The following is a 24,425-nucleotide window of genomic DNA, read 5'->3' on the forward strand; positions in this document are numbered from 1 at the left end:
CCTCTTTCATAACCTTTCTTCATTTCTCCCTTCAGTGTCCACTTCTCAACCAAAACATCCTCTTTGTGACCTTCCTTGGGTTAATAACCTGCAACCCAACCATTCCTCAAGCTAGTCTCCGGACCAGATCTAAACAAGCTGAAATGCTTTGAATTATTTCCCAATATTTTCTTCATCTCCCAGAGAAACAGATGTAAAGCAGCACCAGCATCTTACACTGCATTTGCCATAAGCTCGCCAACAGATAAGTTTTGGCATTCCTGTTCCATGATGTTTGATGCAAAAAGCAGACTCTCCTTTGCCTCTCTTGCAATGGTGTGAAGACAATCCCTCATAAATGACTCAACTTCATCTTTTTACTAGATCTGGAGACAACAGGTCCCAATGGTTTAAGGTTTTCCTTTAGCACCCTAAGCTTCACTTTGAGAAGAAGCCACCATTCTTGCCAGGAAGCAGAGAGGGAAGTAGCTGTTTCCCACAGAACAATGGTGGTGTCATAACTCCTCTGTAATTGCTGTTATCCTTGACACTGTCTCATTTCTTTGTTTGCTTCTTTCAGGTTGTATTGGTGTAATGGTACATATACAGACAGGATAACTTCATACAGATCAGCTGAAATGCATACAAAATACTAAAAACATAATACACATAATTCCTTCAAAATCCATGACAAAAGACAACAGAGAAAGAACAAGATTAAAACAAAGCAATTCTGATAGTCCAAATGGCAAATATCAAAACACACCAGGTTTTAATTGTATTGCACTGATGGCAGCATCCCCACTAAGACCGTAAAGGGAGAGCAGAATGCTGATCCCAAGTTTATTTACTTAGCATGGATAGAAAGCATAAAGGTATTTAACAGAAAATGTTACTAACAGGCCATAAAGATACATGTGTTTCAGAACATTTTTGAAACAATGTCAATGCTCACAATTTCTTACAGACAATCAACTGACCTCAAAACCAAGGTTTTACATGAAAATAGCACAATACTGTTTCTTTGGGTGAGCTTTTGAGAACTTGGTGATAAGGGCTCAAATTACATCTAGAACTAATATAAGGTTCTGACCAATAACATGGAAATAAAAACATAGGAAACAAAGTTGAAATGAGGAGCCAAAAATATTTAGAAATTTCATCAGTATTTTATGTTGAAAGGTGTGTGTTATGTCATGTCATGTTATGATGAGGCATTGGATTTTCACAAATCCACAGTGCCTACTCAAAATCACCTTCTTGTCCTTCATATGTTCAGAAATGATTTTCAGGATTATTTGCTCCATCACTTTCCCAGGGCTCAAAGTGGGAGTAACGAGCCTGTGGTTCTCTGAATTCTCCTTCTTGCTCTTCCTGAAGATCAGAGTGACAATAGCTTCCTTCCTTCCAGTCCTCAGGAACCTACTCAGTCTCCAAGACCTTTCAAAGATTATCCAGAGTGGCCTTACAATGACATGGGACAGCTCCCTCAACACTCTTGGGTACATTCCATCATGTCCCATGGACTTGTGTATGTCCAATGAATTTAATTTCTCCCTAACCTAATCCTCCTCTGCCAAGGGTAATTTTGCCTTGGTTCAGACTTTCCCATTGGTGTCACAGATCTGGGATTACTGAAGGCCAGTCTAACAACTAATGACCATGGTAAAGAAGGCATTGAGTGCCTCTGCCTTTTTAGCACCACATCCTTGTCTTTATCTGTTATTTTAACGCATGTAGGGTGCTAATGATGAAAACTAAAGTATCCCACTCAGGAAAACATGCACAGTAGATGCAAATTTTAAACAAATCCAAAAAGTAACCAAGTGGTCCTTTACAACTCCAGGAAGATCAAAAACTTAGTACACAAGAAGACCATGTATATGAGCTGCCTGGAAAATTAAAAATCCATGGTGATTACTACAAGCCAAGAGGCATGCAGCAAGAGTGGGATAAAAAAACTGAGTCTGAACTAAGAAATATAGTGTGATATAAATTAAAACTAAGGGAACCAAAGTCCAGTGGCTTTCACAGTAAACTCACCACAAAGATTAAAAGCAAAGAAAAGGCATTTTTAGGCATATGAGGAACAAAACAAAAATCCTAAATCAGATACAGAATCATTACCAGGCATGTACTGATAATAAAATAGCAAGCAGTGATTTAAAAAAAAAAAAAAAACAGAACGTTTGCTACATCTATGAGATACATAATCTTTTTTAAACAAAAGGTTCTAATACAGCTTCTTTCTTTAAGAAGCTTGAGAATTTTTTCAAAATACAGGAGATTGTCAGGATGGTGTGGCAGTGTACTCATGCTTCCCTTAGTCTATGGTTCTGATTGCACCCTTTCCATGGCCTCCAGTAGAGCAGGTGACCATGGGATGCCCTCCACATGCTCCTAACAGTTCAGTGTGGCACCAGGCCAATGATTCTAATCAAATCTCATGCTTCAGGGCTTCAGCTGGTTTCCTGAAAGGGATGCACAGGAACATTTGTTTTCTGATGCACAATTGGCCAGATGTATTTAGATAGGAGAAGCAGTCTTCTCTGGAGCCTAAGGGATTTGGGCAGCTACACACAATCTGGTGAAGATGATCTTGGAGGTCTTTTCCAACCTAACTGATACTACTTCTATGATATGAACACTCAAGTATGTTGGTGAGGAAAGTCCTCCTTTTTAGATGCTGCCTTCCTACATACGAGGTTTCAAACTAATGGACACTTTTGAGACCCAAAAAAGATTTTTTTTTTTGTGTATGAATGGGAAAACCCTGGAGATTTTTCTCTTTGTTACATGACTTGGTGCTCCTGTTAAGATTATCAGGGTTACTGGCAACATTTGCGCTGATGGACAGAATGTTTAAAATACATAAGGATGGGAATACTTCAGTACAAATGAGTAATTGGTTTCAAATTTCAGGTAAAAATTAACAGATCTTAGTATACACAGATATGACTCGTGAGAAAACCAAGAACAAGCCTTTGCTGGCCAGATAGGGATATTTTCTCACTTCATGTGTCTCTGGCATATGACACCAGCTTTCTGCATCAAGCTTCTTTAATGTTTAAGCCATCAGTGACATCTTTATGTGCCTTAGAAGAAAACACTTGAAAGACCAAGTGTACAGCTTATCCTGGATACAGAATTTGGCCACATGATTTTTTTTTTGTTGTTATTGAACAGCACAAAGGTTTTCATTCACACATGGCCCATAAAATAATTTTTTAGGGACTAAGCCTTCAACAAAGAATTAAACATTCAACAACGAAAATGTTCCACAGCTCAAGCCAATGCAATCCATCTTATCCCTGCTAACCCTAGTTTGAAAAATTTGGAATTATTACTATGATTGGGTTCAAAGCATTCTGACAAGCTGCTCATGAAGAAAGCTTTCTTCAAAGTCTCCTACTTCTGTTGGCTTCTGCCACAGTCCCTTAGTAAATGCTTTTTAGATGCAATGTGTGAATGTGACACTATATGGTATGCAAAAATGACAACACATAATAGCCTGGTTTTGATCTGAATCAGTGAAGCAGATAGCTTTATTATGATGCATGCTAGAATGACTAAGGCAAATATAAGCCTTGCTATGATTCATTGCTTGAAGTAAGCTAAGGGCAGAAAAAATTATTTTATTTTTAATACTTTCAAATTAAATTATTTTAATTAATTGTTTCATTTTTGCTGAATGATTCAGACAGCATTTATAGTTAATGCAGGTCAAGGAGAAAGAGATGCAATAGGATATTCTGACTACTCCAGAGTAAGTAATCTACAAGTCTGGAAAATTACTCAAGGTCATGTTGAGTTCCTCTTCAATGGTTTCTCCTCACAGGACATGCGAGGCTGGGACCCATGATATATATTAAAAGGGACAGAGATTAAAATGTCCCTCCCCAGAATGTTCCAACAGTGCTCCAAACCTGAATCAGTCACAACTGTCTTCTCAACCCATTCACTGAGCACAAGGTGGCTCTAGACTCCCAATCTATTGCAGCCCAAATTGTATTGTGTGCATTTGCAGCACAGTCCTGCGAGCCTTCTCTCCCTCTGAAGTGCCAGATGCCACACAAGGCTTGCTAGATTGATATGTGATCAGTCAACAAACTGCATCTATCAAGTCTGTTCACAGAAGGGAGAGTCCATAGCACTGTGTCACAGCAAGGGAACAGAGCTGTGGTTCCCTCCCCACCCTCTGTCCCAAGATTTCAGATGCTTTCCCCACGTGACCAGCAGAAAGCTCCTCATGCACCAGAAAATCAGGAGAGGTGAGCAATTACACAGTGGAACTATTAAGATGCAGTTCTACTATGGACTACTTAATTACTTTGAGATGCCCCTATATTTTGGACATGCTCTATAGTGTAACTGATTTTGCTACTCTTGCTTTGTCATTATAGCAGCTGCCACCACATCTATACTTCAGAAACTCTACCTGCTTAGTACAGTCACAGAATACTAATTATTTTGACCTATATTTCTCTATGGGAATAGGCATGAATATAATGCAATAAAACATAACAAAAACATCTATTCATCTGAACTTACACTGATCAATTACCAGTGATCACTACTAGCAGTCAAGCATCACTAACAGAATTTGTAAGGAAGAGAAATGTTGGCAGAATTATTAAACACTCCCTCTAGGAGAAAAAAACCCAAGAAATTTATTTTATGAACTCAACTGAATCATAAAATGAACTTAATATTTTCACTTGTTATCATCTGAATGAAATTATGCATGCATTTTAAAGTAAAAATTAAGTTCACATTAAAATACACTACCAAAAAGAGTGCCATACAATTGGCTTGTTTTAACAAATTCCAATTTGCAATTATAAGAAGGCCAACCAGAACTGCCAGCCTTAACATTGCCTTAACTTTGAATGACTTCAAATAGGTTTAAAAGAAGAATGCTAATTCTCTCCATAGCAAAACAATAACCCTATTATATTCCAAACACAAAAGCTCTGTCTACCTGCAGTTTCCAAACTATATGGAAGAAATAGTTCAAGTACTGAACGAAGTAATGTTAGTTTCCAGTATGTTTAAATAGAGCAATACAGTATTCCCTCCCCCAATTCATATTAAATGTCTAGTTGACTCAGGTTACTATACATTCACGATAAAACTGTGCTAGCTACATGCAAAGTGTGATATCTGAAACTCATTTGGAATGCCAAGACAATATTCACATGCAACTTTTACATCAAATACTTGATGTAAAACAAAAAGCAGAAAAAATGCAAACTGAGCATGGCTGAAGTACAAAAATCACCTTACCTTCACTATATATTCCATTAATGTTACAATACATGTTTTACTCATGCAATCCCTTTATCCACAGTATTAAAGGAACCCTTGAAACCACTATTCTATTAACTACATGCAGAACAGCTTGTAATTTTCCATCTGCCAGCAGCAGTGAGATTGCATTACCTTCTTTCCATATCTTCCACTGGAACCTGCTTTACCTACAAAACGCCCTTCGATCTTTCCTATGTATTTCTTATTCAGAGACTAACGATGAAGAGTTCTGATACCATTAATGAAGAAGAAACTAAAAATAGACAGTGCCCATCCTTTTCAATATCCCCTTTTCCCCAGTGATAGTCATAGGCAAACTGGGAGGAATCATGGGAACTCTTGTCGTTAAAAATTGGCTTGAATTCCAAAGATTTAATGAGTCCTCCAATTTTTTATTTTCATTATGGGAACTCGAGTATTTCTAGTATCCATTTAGATGTCTGGCTTCTTGAATATTTCTAATATCTACTGAGAAGTTGGGATGTCTGACTTGGTTTTTATTTTTCCTATGACTTTTCTTGGTAATAATGTCAACAGTCTAATTACATGTGACAAGGAAGCATGTTTTAATTAGATGTATAGAAGGACATGGCCTTCAGCAAGGCACAATACTGCTGGAACACTATACATTTGCCTAAGTGATGGTGTACAATCTATGCTTACATTTTTTTGTGGGCATTTCCAAGACAACCACTGCTCATCCTGAGATATTTCTAGTCTGTGGCAGCAGGCTTCAGCAGTCCCTTAAGAAGTATGAGCTACCTGTGCCTTTGCTCAAGGCTGTCAGCCTACAAGATTAACCCTCAGAAAGAGCTCAGGAGGAATTTTCCATCAGCATTACACTCTCCTGTTTTTAGCTAAAAGAATGACTTGCAACGTAACTCTAGGTGTTTCAGAACTTTCAGTGGAAAAGTGGTTCTTTCCTCCATGAGATCTCCACATGTCAGCAACAAGTCTAGTTTGCTGACAGGGAGTCATGTTCTATAGGATCTTCTTCTTTCAGTAACATGCAAGTGTGAAAAGCTCTGGGTTTTAAGCTCTCAGGCTCATTGCAATGGCAGGGGATTTCAGAAACACAATCTTTCGAAATGAAATGTCACTTGGACTTTTTCAGACCAAAGTTAAAATAATAAAAATAATAATACAGCTAAGTTTCTCCCATTTTCAAACAGCACATTATTTGACATCTCAGAATTTCCAAGTGGGAATTGTGTCTTAGACTAATATTGTTTAATACACAAAAGGCCCTGTGCAGCATCCTGATTTCAAGAAAAGATATTAAATTGAGAGTGACTATTCAAAGAAGCAAATATTTGTCAGCCTAAGCAGATGTTATACACTTGGCTCCCTACGAAATTGGTTACACACTGTAAGATGCAGATGAATATATGAATTTTTATTACAGATGAGGTGTGCTATGCGTGCAAGTGACTTTAGGCCAATCTTTTAACTGATGAAACAAGGTCAGACACTGAAAGATATCTAGGCAGTAAAAGCTGCAGATTAATTTGTCACAAGACTTTCAATAGGTATATAGCATTAAATTAATTTGGATTTACATGCTAGAAGTTTTTTAAAATTTTAATAGGTGTTTTTCTGCACTTTTAGTGGTAGAATTTCTTTTCAATGTGGCTGTTTAACATCAATCCACAGCATTCAACCAGACTGCTGAGAAACAGATGTAATAGACTTTCTTCCCGGAACGCTAATAAGCAATTGTGAATATAATTAAGAATATTTATAAAATGGGAATTTAGTTCATACTTTGCTTGCCTCCAACCCTTTTTATACAATATATTATGCAGCTGTCTCCCTTTAAAGTGCTGCAGGGAATTTACTTTAATGTAAATCTATATTTTTCCATCAAATCTCTATCCTATACTGAAAACATAGCAGCTACTCTTGAATATAGTGCAGCTATTTATTATTTGTATTGATGTGGTAGAGGATGCTCCTTGCTTAGAGCATAATTGCTTCAATTCTCAGGCATAACATCCTTCCCCAAAGGTTTTCTACCAGAACAACAGTTAATTCCCACAAATGTTGAGGTAGAAAAACAGCCTTCAGTCAACCTTCTCACATAAGGAAAATACAAACTTTTAATGTATCTAGAAGTTAAATGAATTCAGGGACTGAATCTCTGATCATGGGATGCTTAGAGTAGATTCCCTTGGTTGCTACTCATTATCCGTAGTAAAAAAAGACTAATTTTGTTTATCTTTGCCAATCTAAGTTATCATACTGGATGGATGTGAGAAGAGAGGATGCTTTCCTCGTAACAGCATTTCAAAATTCTTGTGGTATGGACAGTTTAGACTAAAACTTCTGTCTGGCAATACCTTTATAAGTAGTTGAGCTCCAGATGCTTTGGTGTGGAGACATTATAAACTCATTTACTTGATTTCATCATTAATGTCAACAGAGATTGAGTGTTTCTTAGATATGAAAATATTACTGGGGTAATTAAGCAATATCACACCAGAATTTTAAGGGAAAGCAAAAATTTCATTCTTCAAACCAATCTGGGTGAGGCACTGTCACAGTATTCTTTCAAAGTCCTTCTCATCTTTTTGACTATCAATACGTCTAAGAAGGGCAAACGGGTCAGACTATTAGCCTGAATTTGGGGAAAGCTTTTCCACACACCTCCTCAGCTACCTCAAGCAGATCAGTCTCTCAAAGTTTCAGATCCCCAGCTGTTAACTGGGAATTATAGTAATTTACTTCCTCCGAAGAGTGTTGTGAGGGTCATCTGTTACAGACTGTAGTGTGTCCAGAAACTACGGCCACAGCATACACAAATACCTATGACACAACAACCATAAGGCAACGTGTATGAACTGTGTCACAAAATGAAGCTTCTGGAAAGCCAGTACTGCTGTGCAAGACAGGACTCAGAATGGTGGTACTCTATACCATCAAGTTCAAAGAAAGAACAAGGGAAAGTAAAGCTATTTTCAAAGGTGATTTAATTCACTGAAAGTTAACTGTTCGTTTATGAAAAAACTCTTAAAAAGTTCCTAACTGTACCTTAAATAAAAAAAAAGACAAAAAGAAAAAAAAAGACACAAGTGCAAATTGTATTACCACACAACACATACAGACTGAGGATAGGTCTTTTTCTAGTATTGTGCCCCGTAAGGCACTTCACAGATCCATCTTTCAGATACATGTTTTATGCACCTGTTTACCTGAAAATCACCATAAAGAATATCAGGAGAGGAGAACAAAGGGCTCTTCAGGAACACTTCATCATCAACCAGCATGCAGGAGAATGGCACAGACAAAATTATCTTGGGAATGGCTCACTTCCTTTTTCAAGTGTGTTTGGTGGTTGAAGAGGTCCTTAATCCACTGCCTCTGCTCCCCTCCCCACAACAGAAAAGCTGTGTGCATGCTAGAAAGGCCAGGGTGGTTATTTGGGTTGGTTTTATTTGCTTGCTTGCTTGGCCCCACATAATAATTGGTTCAACCTAAACAAAAAAATTTGTTCCACTGAGTATTTACTGGAAGAAAATGGGATTGTGCCTGCATGTCTATCACATTCTGCAGCCTGCAGACATACAGGCTTACGTATTAAAAGATGGCTATGAGTTTCAGTCCCTGATCCAATAAATGTTTATGTACAACACTCTATAGCAGTACCAACAGGAGAGATTTTGATCAAGTCACATTCCTGGCTTAAAAATACTCTCGGAATCTGATTAATGTGGGTTTAAATCCTCTTAAGCAGAAGACACAAATCTTCCAAATCTCAGCTGAATAACTTAAACATCAGCCTGAAGAGTGAGTGGTATGTCTTCCACGATCATTTTGTGAAGACTGTATAATTTTTTCCTATTTAAGTACTCATTATTGGCTTCATACTGTGCTTTGGTTTTTTGTTTCTTTTTTTTTTTTGGGGGGGGGGGAGGTGTTGTGAGAAAGGCCAGGGAAAATTTCTTTCTACCTCTTCTAAGTTAAGGTGCAGTTTCTATATTCCTTTGAGATGAAGGACTGCAGACACTACAGGTACCTCCTTGACCCACTTATGTGTGTGTGTATATATTTGTTTCTTGTGCGTATTCTCATCTGTGTTTTGGAATCACAGTTTTCCCTATAAGATTTTAAGGTTATTTTTCAATTACAGCCTTAGCAGCAGACTGCAGTAACTGGGGAATAAAGAATTCAGGTCCTCATCCCTACATCTTGTATGTTTTGACATCTGCATAAGTGAGTTAATTTTCAGAAACATCGATCCTCCACGGCTCTAATTGCCTTCAGCACCTTAAAAAACATAGTATACACAATACATTAAAAACCTGTGAGCAAAAATATTGATTTTGCCTGACATTAAACTTCCAGACTATCAGAAAATATTAGTAAGTGTACAGAATATAGTTTAGGAAGTCTGAAGGCTTTTCAATAGAACATTTTATTTGATGAATAAAATAGTGAACATAAATACATGAATCTTCAGAAGATAAGTAACCCTAATAATCGTGGGGATTTTAAATGTGAAGTAATGAGAGTTACACAAACACAGTCTACTGGCAGGAAGATGCTACAGCAATGGGAGTTAAAATCCCATGATTAATTCAAACAATTGCTATGCATCAATTGAATAAATCTTATAAAAAAAAAGGAGGGTAAAGGAAAACTTTCAGATTCTCCATCTTCTGAATGGAATCATATTTACAATTTTCTGCTATGCTGTGAAGTAGTTACCAAGAAATTGAATTTAAACATTAGATGACAGTGTGCTACCAGGGCATAACAGTTCATAATAATGAGCATTGCTATTTTTCACAAACACACACACACCCCCACCCCCTTATATGGAACAGCAGTCAATACACTTTTAAGGCAAATCACTGTAGTATGGCTGATAAGTAACAGGTTGCATCCACTTACATATGTGTCTGCTTTTCCCTTTTGGTGGTGAAACCAGATGATAACATTCAAAAATCACTTTAGGCCTAACAGACTTGATCATATCCTTTTCACTTCATGCCAGTTCTTAGGTTTAGACTTGCCAAAAATAACCTGTTACTCTTCCCAGACTTTGGAAAATGGGGATTACCTACGTAATATCTCCCCCTCTACTGCTTTCTTGCAATATCTCTTGTTTTGTTTCAAATCACACTAATGAAGTATATGTGACTGAGGTGAAGCTCATATATTCGTCACAAGACGTAGTAAGTTCTAAGTCTTCTCATATATAATAGGAAGCTTTTCCCTATCAGCTTCTTATTTCACTGAAACAGCCCATGGTCCTGAAGGAACTAAGTACCAACCTTATTTGAACTCTATTAACTAACTTTGCCATATCACTCACTGTGTCTGCCCCAAAACACTTGGCACTTACTACCACCAAATTATACCTTCTATTTGTTAGCCATGCTATCAAAACAGCATTAACAAAATTGCTGGAAATCCCAAAGCTGTAAAAACACACAGTCTCTGAATATTATATTTCTATCAAGTTAGAAAGTAACTTTGGTTATCCAAGCAATTTTTAACGAAGAACTCAAAAACTTATTAAAAACATAATTATTCTTTTCTGATTTACTTTATTTTCCATCCTTCAGATGTACAACATTAGTTGTATATATAAGTAAAAATAACTTACCAAAATCCACAAGTTTGACTCCTCCTTCAGTGGTCAAAAGGATATTATTTCCCTTAATATCACGGTGGATAGTTTTGTTTTCATGCAAATGCTGAAGTCCCTAAAAGATGAGATGTAAACATGAACTTTCCACTGACACTTCTGTCCTCTATACTACAAAACAGAAACAAAAAGCTAGCAGAAAAAGATGGAAAACTGTAAAGCAGATGTTTTTTTTTTTAATCCAAAACCACAGAGATGTCATTCTTATCAGAAAAAAAGGAAACACAACACTTAGCATACCTTAAGGAATAGATATTTTTTAATTAGTCCATTTTATGTCAAGTAGAAATTTCAAGATGAAAGCAGGAAAAAAGCACTATAACTTTACATTTTACATGACACCTTTAGAGTATAAACTCAAAGAAAACTGCTAAGGCCTAAATTCCACTGCAGAACACCAAATTCTGGTTAAAAGAAAATGAAAAATAATTACACTTGACCCTGATCAGCAACAAAAAAAGGAAAAAAAGTATTCTTGTAGTAGTGTTTGAATTCACTCAATCTGTTGATCATTTTGCTATAATAGTATTTCAGATACAGACATAAGAAAATGAACAGTATTTGGGGCATATTTCTCCTGTTTCTCAAAAGCAAAGCAATTCTGATGCAGAACTGTGTTTACTGAGGAAATTAAACAATAGTCAGAAATAAATCTTAATTCTCTTAATAATGAAACATACTAATTCTTCTTCACCTTGCTTGTTCAAAAAGAACCATCTGAATTACACATTACATTGATTTCATTAAACACTGCTATAATACAAGATAGTGAGCCGTGTTAGTGAAGACATGATCTTCATTCATTTAAAGAAAAAAAAATATGAACTGAATACTGACAGTCCTTTCACTGAGAGCTTATCTTACCATCAGAGCTTCATGTAGAATGTAAGCAATTATAAGTTCATTCATCCTTTCACCTCTCTTTAGAAATCCTTTCACAAGATCAGTCACGGATCCTCCATTGCACAGCTACAAAACATGAGGGAAATGTTAATAAGGAATTAAGAATGTTTCAGTTTTCAGTGGGGTTTGTATTTGTAGCCAAATGAGCTCCTATTAAACTGGCAAACCACAAACTGTTCTCATGTCTATCATTTGTACAAACAACATACACAGCAACTTTTGCCGTTTTTTCCCACTATTTTCTGCATTTAATTATTCTTGCTCAAATACAAGTACAGCAGTTTATATCTTTGTTTTCCTATACACATGATTGCTTTTCACTGAAACAGAAGAAGCTTATAGTGCAATAACTTTGCTTCAAAGGCATGTTCTGTGGGGCATGCCAATTGCTTCTTATATCATCATGTGCAACTCACCAGCAATGCGTTATTACTGCATCCATTCTCAAGTACAAAAGCCACATACGACATAGAATTGATTTAAAGACAGGGAGCAGAGAAAGTCTCCCAACAGGAAAATGGTCCAAAGGGAAAGATGCCCTCTTTGTCAAGCAGCCCTTAATTCCTAGAGTAGAAGGATGCTATACACATGCTATATACATCATGGAAGACAATGAAAGCACCTTGGAAAGGCAGGTATCAACTCCCACTGAAACAAGGTGGGCCAGAGGTGTAAGACTAATTATAGCCACTGTAGCATCAACCATGTCAGATTCTTGTTCTAGATGCAGAGACACAATCTACTCTGGATAATCATTTCTCCCATCCAAGGTCCAGTTAGACTCTCATGTCCTGTCCCATATACACAGGAAGCCGAGATTTAGCCTTGCTCCCTTAAAAGGTCAGTGCACTCACATTACCAACAGATTATTTTAGATCTGCAATATTTCATATGCTCATTTTTATCACTTACAGTTTTTCCACAGGAAGAAGCAACAGTGTAGCTTTAGCAACTTTAGCAGCTAACTCTATAGCAGTTACACACCCGCAGAGAAAAAATTGGTACTTAAGCCCTTAAACTATCCATAATGCACCTAATACTCATTGACTGTACCTCTGTAAACAATACTCATTGACATTACCTCTGTAGAGGAGCAGCTGCTTCCAATGGGATAGTGAAATAAATTGTAATTTTAATATTATATCATCCAGTGGCTTTTCAAATGACAATAAATATTTATGTACAACATTTTACCAATGCAGTCAAAACAGTAATTCCTTTTGAGTATGTATTTTGAAGTCTATTTGGATTAAGGGCATAATTTATAAATAAAACCTTTCAACTGCAGAATTCCAGACATCAGATACTCATTATATGATGTTTTTAATCTGTTCTTCTATACCTCTACATTTTTTCTGTGCTGCAATTACAGAAAGACTTGCACCTTACCAAAAAATCATTTCATAGCCCTTTGCACCCAAACATTACAATAACTTTCTGACTACCTTTGGAACCCCTGGATTGCACTGAACTTGCAGCACAAGAATGCTCACACAAAAACTATTTAATATGTAAGTCTTGGTGAAAAATGTGTCCTGCATCAGGTCAATGAAGGCACTGGTCTGATAGGTGCCAAGCTCTACGACAACAATCTTAGAACTCTCTTAATCTTACCCTTACTTCAGTGGGACAACATGCATGCTTAGAGAGATAAGAACTCATATGCTTAAATGAGGAGATTAAGCACTTTGCTGGATTAGGGTCAGATTCCCAAGCAGGATTTAATTTACTGTCTTTAGCCATGCTGGTCTGCCTTCTCCGTTGACTTTTTCTAGTTACTTCTTTTTTTTTTCTACAATGACATTATCTTCCCTGGGTCTCTATTGTTTTAACTATGTGACACCAGTGACACGTTTAATCAAAACAAATGGATGATGACAATTCTGGTTAATGTACTGTATTTGCATTTCAGAGCACTGAAACTGTTTCACAAGTAACAAACCACTTGTGAAATAAATTGCATACATGATATTCTTAAAACTACTTTTTTTCATTATCTATTATTAAAATTGTGCTTCTCACAGGTGGATATTCTTCTGTTTTCTTTACAGAGCTGGATATCTGCTAGTCTTTCTGTTCAAGATAAAGAAAGCTAACCCAGAAAGGAATATATTCTTTTTCTAGGTAGGAGAGGGAAGAAACTATAGCCCAGAAATTACCTTCTTCAACGTTTAGGCATTAAAGCCAAGACTGAATTTATTTGCCTGGGTCAGCAATGTGGGGTTTTTTTTTCCTTAAACATGTAGCTTTAAATAATTTTTCTACCCCTGTCATAAGATACAAATCCCTATTAGGAGATAAAGATCAGTATTGTAAGATAAAACTTAACTAAAATATCAGGTTATTTTTCTACAGGCTAAACAAGTCCTCATGGGTAAAATGTTGCATCTCGTCTCATTTCCTATTTCTACTGTCTATTTTTTTGCAGGCGAAGTTGCCACATGTCCCTATTAACTATGCACTTAACCGAAGTTCAAATGGTGATTCTTTCTCCTGACTCTGGCTATCAAATTGCTTATGTGTTCACTGCAAGCTTATCATAAACACCTCAAAAAGTCCCTCTCCTAACAGGATCAAAAAAAAAATGATGATACTCCTGCCTGATGCAGTACTGAACCATATTTGCTTGGGAATCTGAGCAGACAGTGCAATACGATACTCTTGGGGATGTTGACTAGGATCTAGTTCACGACTTAACAACTTAAAGGGGAAAAAAATCCCTAAACCATTAAAAAAAATCACATTTCTTCTGGAATAGATTATCTGCAAGTCTGTGTTATCTCCATCCCTGGAGATAATTCACAACTTGCATGCAGTCCTTCAATGAGAGGTGATAGGGTAAACACTATTTAGCAGTACTGCCAAAATGGAAGTTTTCTGGTGTGTTGTTAAATATTGCAGCTTATAATTATGCTTCTTAGTAGCGTGCTGTCCATAGTAAAAAGCTGTGTAGTCTCTTACCAAAGTTGTTCTGTTGGAGTTAAGCCAACTGTAATGCTTGGATTACAAGAAATGATGAAAACAACAGAGATGGTTTTACAAAAGATCTTTCCAGTGAAGCATCTAGAGAAGAGAGGTGCTGGTAGCTGTTATTTTGTTGCAAGCACATGATCAAACAGCTAATCAGTCTGTGTTGTAAGTCCACATCATTCAGTAAAAGTTCCTCAGAATACCTTGATGAAGGACACTATAAATAGACAAGAAACATGTGGAGAATCTGTGACACAGACACAGAGTAGAAGCTATGTGTCCATCTGAGCTGTGTGACACAGGGCTGCTTCCTAAAGGTCAAAGTAACTCACCAAATCTAATGTCTTTCAACCTGTCATGAGACATGTTGACTAGGATCTAGTTCATGACTGTGAAGAGAGTATTAATTCTATTTCCTTCTCCCACACTCAACACACACATGCACGCATTCTCTATTACACGCACAGATGCATTTCTTGTACTTTGTATCAGTTTTACAATACCTATTTTAAGTAGCTAGTTAATTCCATGAGGAAAAAATGTGTATGGAAGTAGTGTTAGTGGCATCTTTAGTAGTAGTAGATGTAAACTGAAAGACTTTCTCAGTTTGGTTCTCAGGTACCACATACTCAGGTATGTGAAGTGCATAAAAAAACAAAAGCCCTTCACTCTGAACTGCTTTTAGGAGGTCTCCAAAGGCTGTATTTTCCCAGCAAATGATAGAAATCCTCTTTTAAGCTCTTTAAATAAGCTTAATTTAAAGAGAGAGACTTTTGTAAATGTCCAGCCTGTCGGACATGGTAAGGGAAGATATTAGTGATCCTCCCACAAGGATGCTACTTAGAAATATCATGATAACTTTGTACATGAGCAATTTATATCAATTTAATCTTAGCTACTTTTTCTATCGTTCCCTTGTGATTTACAAGTATTTTAGTTACTGGCAGATGTGGAGACAGTGTCTGACTGAGTCCTTTCTGCAGCAGTGCCTGCAATGACAGAATGCAAATATTACCCGAAAACATAAGCAACTAAAAGGGCAGTAAACTGAACCCTGCAGGCTACCTAAAAAGGGGTGGAGAAAACAGACAGATGCTTCCCAGAGGCACATAGCAAAGGATGAGAGGCAACAATCCCAAATGCAGGACAGTAGATTCCTACTGAACATAAAGGGAAAGCTTCTCCAACAAAAGTAGTTAAGCACTGGAACAGTTTATCTAGAAAGTCTGTGCCGTCTCCATCCTTATAGATAATTCACAACTTGAACGGCAGAGACCCTGTGTAAACCTGTAACATTGGAGTTAAACATCTATGAGCAGGGGGCTGGACCCAATAATCATCAAAGGTCCCTTTCAAACTATAGTTTTCTATAATTCATAATATTTGGATTTTAATATATTCAGTCCCTAGTTCAGGTATTTAGACAGCAGTAATGGGGGAAAGGACTAAGGAAATCTTCCATACTCAGACCAAGGGAAAGAATAATTTGATAGAAGTCTTGATCCATGTGAAAACCTGTATGCAAAGGCTGTAGCTCAGATGGCCGTACATAGCTGAGTCAGAAGAGGTGGTTGTGACTCTTCTACAGTGGTAGCAAAGGGTTCCTCCCTTATGATTTTCCAGCACTCAAAAGGCGAAGACTCATACTGGGATGACATACAATCCTCCACCCACCCATCTGCCACAACCCTGTACTACTTTAATTGAGCTATTTGTATGCAAAGAAGTCTTCAGCAATAGATTTATAAAATAGCATGATCCTAACGCATGAAATGTCAGTTAAAATTGCCATCAGATCACAGTCATCCAAGTGTTCTTTTTAGGTCACACTTGCTCACAGTCTGACTCAGCTGATCTATTTCTCTCTGTTGAGCTCTTCTTGATTCAGATACCCACTGAATAAGGATTCAGCATCGGCTTTGCTTTTAAGAAAACTAGCAGTTGCACATTTGTTAGGGCTATTACAGCCTTTAATCATCCAACTGCTCCTAATTTATGCATGTGTACTAAGCTGTCAGGTAACATTTGCTAGCATCCTGCAGTTGTCAAGGTGCTTTCATCTTATTTCTGTAGCTTGGATGAGAATAGCAGGGCAACTACAATTACTACCTGCCTTGCGTTTAAAGGCTGCACAGGCATAAATGACTGGGTAGCACATCACATATGCACAACTTAACAGCATGCACAAACGATAGTTACAGAAAAGTCACATTGTCATACCTCACTTTAATGTTATCATACATAAGAATGCTAAAAGCATCTTGGGCACTAATCTCTATTTTTTTGTCTATTTTTTTTTTAGAATAGACTAATAATCTGATCCGTTCAATTGATCTTTCAGTACAGAAGCACTGCCAGTCTCTGAGCTGACTCCTACCTTCCAGCTGTAAGAACAAAAGATTCTTATTTGCTGCTATTTTATTGCCATAAGACTACAGAAACATAGGAGTAAAAGGGACCCTGAGAAATAATTTAGTCCACTTTATTTGCATTGCATAGAAATCTGGTACTTTCACAGAATCAGATAATGGTTTGGGTTGGAAGGGACCTTAAAGATCATTTAGTTCCAATCCCCTTGCCATGGGCAGTGACACCTTCCACTAGATGAGGTTGCTCAAAGCCCTGTCCAGCCTGGCCTTGAACACTGTCAGCGATGGGGCAGCCACAACTTCTCTGGGCAACCTGTGCCAGTGCCTTATCACCCTCACAGTGAAAAACCTGAATCTAATCTAAATCTCTCCTCTTGCAGCTTAGGGCCATTCCCCCTTGTCCTGTCACAAGCCCTTGTAAAATTTCCCTCTCCAGATTTCTTGTTTGCACCCTTTATGTACTGGAAGCTGCCGTAAGATCTTCCCTGAGCCTTCTCTTTTCCAGGCCAAGCAAACTCAATTCTCTCAGCATGCCTTTGGGGATGGTGCTCCAGCCAGTCCTCAACAGGTATTTGTCTAATCTGCTCCTAAAAATCTCCCACTAAGGGAGACTCCAATCTTTCTAAGTAGCCTGCTTTTGTTTCACTAGCTTGAAAGTTAAAGCATTTTTCTTACTACCCAACCTGAATATTTTTTTGCTTCCAATAAAACGGCTTTATTTTTGCCCTTCCCTCCAGTAGTCTTTGATAATGAATTATCATTATTCTCTACTTAACACTATCTCTGTCAGACTACTGTCATGATATGTCATTCTTCTTTTTTTTTAAGGCTGTACAAACTTAGTTGCTGAAACCCTTTGAAATCATCCATGTTTTCTAAATTTAGACTGCCTGAAATTTGCCACTGATGTTTGCTCCAAACTGCATACAGAATTCCTTTTGAACTCTTGTCTTTGCTGGGAAGAGCTGAACAGAAGACTCTCCATTTCTTCTTCCCATGGATAGCAGTATTTTTCATGTGTCTACTGACCTTTGTTTTCTGTGATTCAAAAGAATCCCTCCAGTACTCACAACTGTGAATCTGATGCTACCCTCCAATGTGCCTGTAATTAAACTAGGTGTCCACTCACAACTTTTTATGTGGACTTTGTTTCATCACCCAAGTTATTAATGAACAGAGCAAAAGTAGATGCCCATTTGAGACTCTCCCAGCCCAAAAGTGAATAACTGAATCCAGTTTTATGAAAAAGAGGTTATCTGCTTTATTGTTTATGTATTTCCACATTTTCCTCACAAGAATGTCACACGGGACCATATCAAAACCTTACAAAAGACACATCTCAAATATTGCTTTCCCCTTGTCGTACCAGTTACCTTGCACAAAGAAAAGATTTTATTAATATGATTTGTTCTGGCACAATCCAAGTTGACCACATTACTGGATTCTGGGTGTTTCTACAGTGGTTTCTATTAACTTGTGCTGGAATAATTGTGGATATCACAGTTAAACAGACTGGTTTGTATTTCCCTAGGTCATTATATTTTCTCCCTATGTATATTAAACATTCTTGTATCTCATTTCTCTTGTGTCTCAGTAATATAATCTTGTCTTTATCACTCTCCATTAGCCTCTCTGAGTTTATCCTTAAGTACCTGTACCTTAGCTGTGCATTTTTGTTTCTCCTATTTGAAGACATTCCCAACCCATTCTTACTCATCTCATACTGTGGGTTGTTTTTTTTTTTTCTTTTCTCTGCATCAGCTAATTTGCTATTGTGTGTTTAATGTCATTTAATAACTGCCAGCTACCCTGATTTCCTTCATTTTTACACTACTTTACTAAGCACAGGTACTTATCAGTTCACCAAGCTGGGTAAAGCATACTCTCCTGAAGCCCATTATCCTTACCCTGTTGCCCCATCATCCTTCCTTTCCTCAGAAGAGTGAATAAAATTACTCTGGTATATTTTCCACTCAAATTTCCTTCCATCTTCAACTTTGCAATTGAGTTCTCAATTAAAATGAATCAACCTGATACAGCCAGTTCTTCAGCCACTTTCTTTGTCTTGTCTCCAAGACAGAATTTGATGGACTGTCCATCTCACAATGCTGGCTGTCACACAGGGTCAGCTGTGACCAGATCAACTCCTGTTCTTTGCTTATTGTGTGACATGATTTCATAAGTATTACTGCCAAAGAGCACATTCTACTGACAGCACCTGACACCTAGCACAAATACTTGAAGGTCCTTGTGAAGACTTATGAGGAACTAAATCAGTTTCTTCAACATGCAAAGTGGCTCAATATGCAGCTCCTGTCTGTGCAGCACAGATTTAATTTCACCTCAAATGGAAGAAAGATATATACTGGGGTTCCTACTTTTCCTAATAGCAATACAAGATAACCATAACCAAAAGAAACTATAGCAATGCCGTATGCTTTTAGGTAAAGCTGATTACATTTTGCCCAAATGAAACATATCACTAAACCAGACATCTTTCCTGAGTTACTTAGCTTCAGTGATCACAAACCATGTGCTATTTATAATTTTGCTCTCTTACATGATCTAGCACCTTCAGGGCTGTGTTAGTCACAGCCTCATGGGTGTTTTGTTGTTGCTTCTGATTTCTTCACTTTCAGTTTGGCTTTTAACTTCTTATTTTCTTTGTCAAGTGCATGCATTGACAAGACAGACAGCCAGAGGAAAAATTTGCTTATTTCATCTTATGCAATGCCAGCCTTCACAGCCGCTTATTTTTCTCAGGACATAGATATCCCAACCTCACGCTGTGGATAAATAGAAAAAGCTGCATCTATGCCTATATTGTAGCTTTCTAAATTTCTTCTTTCAACCTCAACATAACTGAATGAAGTCACTGGACTTTAGATAAACAGGAAAAAAAAAGCAATAAGCCCCTCAAAGCAGGATTTATTATGTTCTAAAGCATTTGTAATAATGCTTTGTCTCTAACAGAATGAAAGCAAGTAGGCAACAGTGCTGTGCAAAAGGTTTACGGGGAACATCTTAGCTGAATTCCCCTGCTAGCTACTTCTGATGCAAACTTCATATTGCACCATCCCATAATTTACATTCTTTATGTTGCAATACATTTTTCATTCCCATGAAGTTGCCAATGAAGAAATTAATGTTATCACTTGTCTACATATCTTCCCCAAAAGAGTGTATAGCTGAACTGGTATCAAGTTATGATTTGGAACAGCGCTATGTAAAGCAACTGAGATCTAATTCACCAGATAATACATTTACAATAGAAATTCTGAAGGAGCTTCAACTTCTAAAGGAGCTTCAACTACAGCCTCGCAGCCTGGTAACGGTGCAACAGTGGGTTTAAATTTATTTAAAAAAATGAAATAAATGGAAGGTTCACTGTGCAAAATCACGACTAACCTAAACACAAAACTGAAAGGCACTGGTCAGTTATGAGCCCAGAACTTTCTGAGCAAATGCAAGAGGCAGCTCATCAAGACAGAACATTTTGATATAGAGAGCAGCGCAATTCATCATTTTATTATACACAAGGAACAGTGGTAAAAAAAGTTACAGTGCAAAACCATTCACTTGGCAAGGGAAAAAAAGCAGGGCCTAAGTTAAGGATCAGTAACATTAACAGACTTATTTCTACTGACTGCGGCAAGCTTAGCTGAGGCTCTGGAAAACACATAGAAACTTGCAAGCCAATAAGGCAGCCCTGTGGTGACAGCGAGCACTCCACAGCTTTTACTGCTTGCTCAGAATCACGTTGCTTTTGTTCCCTCTTCACCAATCAAGAAAAGTTTCAAAGCACCTTCCTCTTTTGTAGCATCATTTCTACATGATTTGGGGTCGAGACAGTAGTTCCAAGTACTGCCATGTGCACACTACATATAATTCATTTTATGTCTATGCTCCTACATAAAGACAATAATTTAATGTAATTCACCATAATTTAAATTACTGCCATAGAAATATTCTCTATTGAATTTGAAAGCATGGCTGGGGAAGCACTGATTCAAACAATGGGGCTTGTTGAAAGGCTGCTTTTACAAAAGGAGTGAAGCTGAAACACACTCAGCTAAAATGCAATTCTTCTTCCAGAAGCATGCAGGACAGGTCAGCTTAATGGCTCTAGGAGTTGCCTGCCTCTCTCTGGTGACTACAAAAGGAGCTACTGCAACTCCATAACTGTCATGGGACCCTATCACAGCAAGAGTGTCCTGAAGATCATTCCAAAACATTCTTAAAGAGAATTCTGCAAGAACCAAAAGGATGCTAAACTCAAAAGACCTGGGATCTTTTTAAATAAGCTACTGGAATTATTAACTCTGAGAGACTAGATCAGACAGAACTGAAATTAGAGTGCTCTGGAAACCAAGCTCTTCCTGCTCGGTAGACAAGGCAGTTCCTTGCTTCCAGGGTTTGGTTTCATCAAAGTTAGCAGCTTTCTGAACTGCAATAAATGCTGACATCCTTTCTGGAGCCCAGGAAACTTTTCTTTTTGTCACCACTGACACATGGCTGCTTCCTGCAGGACCTGGCTCCTTATTCCTTGCTACACTATTCTTCTATAATCTGTCAACTCCAGCCCTCTCTGGCCAACAAAAGACAAGGAGACCTTTCTACACTACAGACAAGTCCATTTGCTCCAGTCACTCCCTGTATAAAGGGACCCAACCTGTAAACTGAGAACTAACACAGCAAAATTATATTGTCTATCACACTTGAATTTAAGCATTTAAATCTCAGATGTCTGAAGCAAAAAGAGACAAGCCTTAGCCAAAGCACTCTTAAGATGATCGATGTCATTCCTCACCAGAGCTAAAGACAGTTTGATAATCTGGGATTTCACCAAAAGCTATGCAAATGTAGGATTTGGATTTGATGGTGGTTTTCCTGTGTTTTCATTTTTGTTGTTGTTTCTTTTTGTCTTTTTTTTTTAATAACTTCACATCTTTAGTAAAACTGTGTTTACTAAAAAAAAAGTATAGAAAATGAAATTATGTTAAATATTTAGAATCTGAGAGCATAGTATTCACATGCTATTCAATGACATGGTGGAATGATAAAACTGTTTTTTTTTTCTGGGCTTTGGCTTTACTTCACCATGGCAAAAACTGTTAGAGTTTACATAGAACTAGCTTTTTGTACATGCAGTATTCTCCAGCAAGGTGGGCCATAATGTGTGCTCACTGGCTGTTTAAAAGATGCGGACTGTAGAAACAACAGTGTAACATGAAATACTCATTATTTCAGAAATTATGAGTTTTTACTAGAACTTCGAAGCATCAAATGATAGTTATAGCCACACAACTTTGATCTTGAGAAAATAGGATATAATTCAAGAGTGAAAAATTGCTATAATTGGGAAGCAAAGAGGGATACATTAGAAATGGTGAAATGAAGGATAATTCAGACATGTAATGGATCAAAATATTGGGAGTTAGTCTGAATGGAGCAATTATAACCAAATACATTATTGAAAAATGACCCATGTTGAGAAATATGAAAAAGCAATTTTCAATTGTTTAATTTTTCTTCTATATGTGTCATTTGGAAACACCTGATAACATTTAGACAAATGACAACTCACTTCCCCCCACCCCACCCACTGTAAACCCCAAATGGATGAGTCATTTTCCACCATGCTCATTTCCTGAAAGATTATTGTTTTATACTAAATCTTCCACACAAAAAAGTTGCATATATTTTTTCTTATTATAGCTCTTATCATATATATTCTATTATACAGATCAACTTCCAACCAAAGGCTTTTTTAAACTCCACAAACTTGCCTTTATTCCCTTAGATGGAAAAGTGTCTGCATATATTAGCTGCTGTATCTTACAAAAGCATACACCTCAGTGATATGCTTTAATGGTGGTCTTGGCAGTCCTGGAGTAATGGTTGGACTTGATGATCTTAAAGGTTTTTTCCAACCTAGATGATTCTATGTTTCTATGACTATAAACATGCCAAAGGAAAATCCTAAGTAAATTATTCATTTGTACATACCGCAAGGTCCTCTATTTCATGTGAAAGAGAAGTAACCGATATAGCAGTGTCTCTAGTTTATCTCAGATAGGCTTATCTCTTTGAAAGTGAAAATGAGACTATTGGGTCCTGCTTCTAGGCATTCTCACAGATACTGTGGGGCTCACTCCAGCAATTGCTTGCTACTCAGGGAGGCCTTGCACAAAAATACATATAGCTGGATTTGTTTTCTCCCACTCTTGCCAAAACTATCCCAGCAATAAGAAAAACTCCAGTTTCCATACTCTTACCCATTCCATACAACTGAATTATTTTTTAAAGACAAAACCTTCACTTGAATGGACTTCAACAACTGAAGTCCCAACAGCTTTAATGGCATGAAATGGCCTGCTAAACTGCAGATATGCTAGTCTAAGTCACTCCCACTCCCACCATGCAACATCCAAAAAGGATATTGTATGTTCAGCATCTACCCGGGCTCCAAGTCTTCCTGCAAGCTGTGAGGCTGCAGATATTTTCAGCCAAACATGTTTCCACATCAAGAACAAGCACTGCCTGCTTTGCAATACTGACAGCAGCTCCTCTCTCCCTCTTCCACACGCCAAGAGGTGCCGTGAACAGTGACAACACCACTAGCTGAGAAAGAAGAGAGACCAAGCTAATGGAGAGAAAAATGTTTTAAAGCCAGCCATCAGGATTCATCGTGGCTCTGGAAAGCTCAGGAAGAGACAAGGATAGAACTACCTGTCTTGCTCTCAGCTTTTCTTTTCTATGCCCAGTCTGCTTTGACACAAACAGGACTCTGAAGCAGCCGTCTGTTCTGGATGCAGAATAGAAGCAGAGCCTCATTGTCTTGGTCATGTGGGGGTGACAGCACATTCTGACCGCAAGAACCACAGGCATCTCCTGCCTCATACATGTTATAGGACTCTTTGCTCTTTTAGACTGGGATATAGGAATGAGGTAAAGAAATTGATAGCCTGGTCAAGAAAGATTATCAAGATACAAAGGTTTTAAAAATACTGATCTATTTATAGAACACAGAGAACATGCCAGTCTCCTTATAGGGCTCATAAAGTCAAAATTGATGAGTCAGAAGTAAATATATTGTTGCCTACTGCAAAAAGAATCTCTCTTGGATTTAAGTTTTTTGGGGGGGGAGACGGGACAGGGAGGGGCAGTGGTGTTTTTTTCCAGTTTCTTGTCTCTCTTTATGTTTTACCTCACCCAGTTCTGGAGTTTTACATTTCCCA

At 37.6% G+C, this 24,425-nt stretch overlaps 1 protein-coding gene across 1 annotated transcript in view; it reads right to left on the reverse strand.

Annotated features, from left to right (window-relative positions):
* The window catches only part of MYO3A (myosin IIIA), a 116,412-nt gene that overhangs the window by 72,707 nt on the left and 19,280 nt on the right, over positions 1-24,425 (reverse strand). Inside the window, exons 4-5 of the mRNA XM_031052492.2 lie at positions 11,807-11,911; positions 10,901-11,000 (exon numbers count right to left, since the gene is read on the reverse strand). Of these exons, the coding sequence (XP_030908352.2) occupies positions 10,901-11,000; positions 11,807-11,911 (205 nt within the window). The remainder of the gene's footprint in view (positions 1-10,900; positions 11,001-11,806; positions 11,912-24,425) is intronic.

Source organism: Melopsittacus undulatus, chromosome 1, assembly GCF_012275295.1.
Source record: "Melopsittacus undulatus isolate bMelUnd1 chromosome 1, bMelUnd1.mat.Z, whole genome shotgun sequence".
In the NCBI taxonomy this organism is placed as follows: Eukaryota; Metazoa; Chordata; class Aves; order Psittaciformes; family Psittaculidae; genus Melopsittacus; species Melopsittacus undulatus.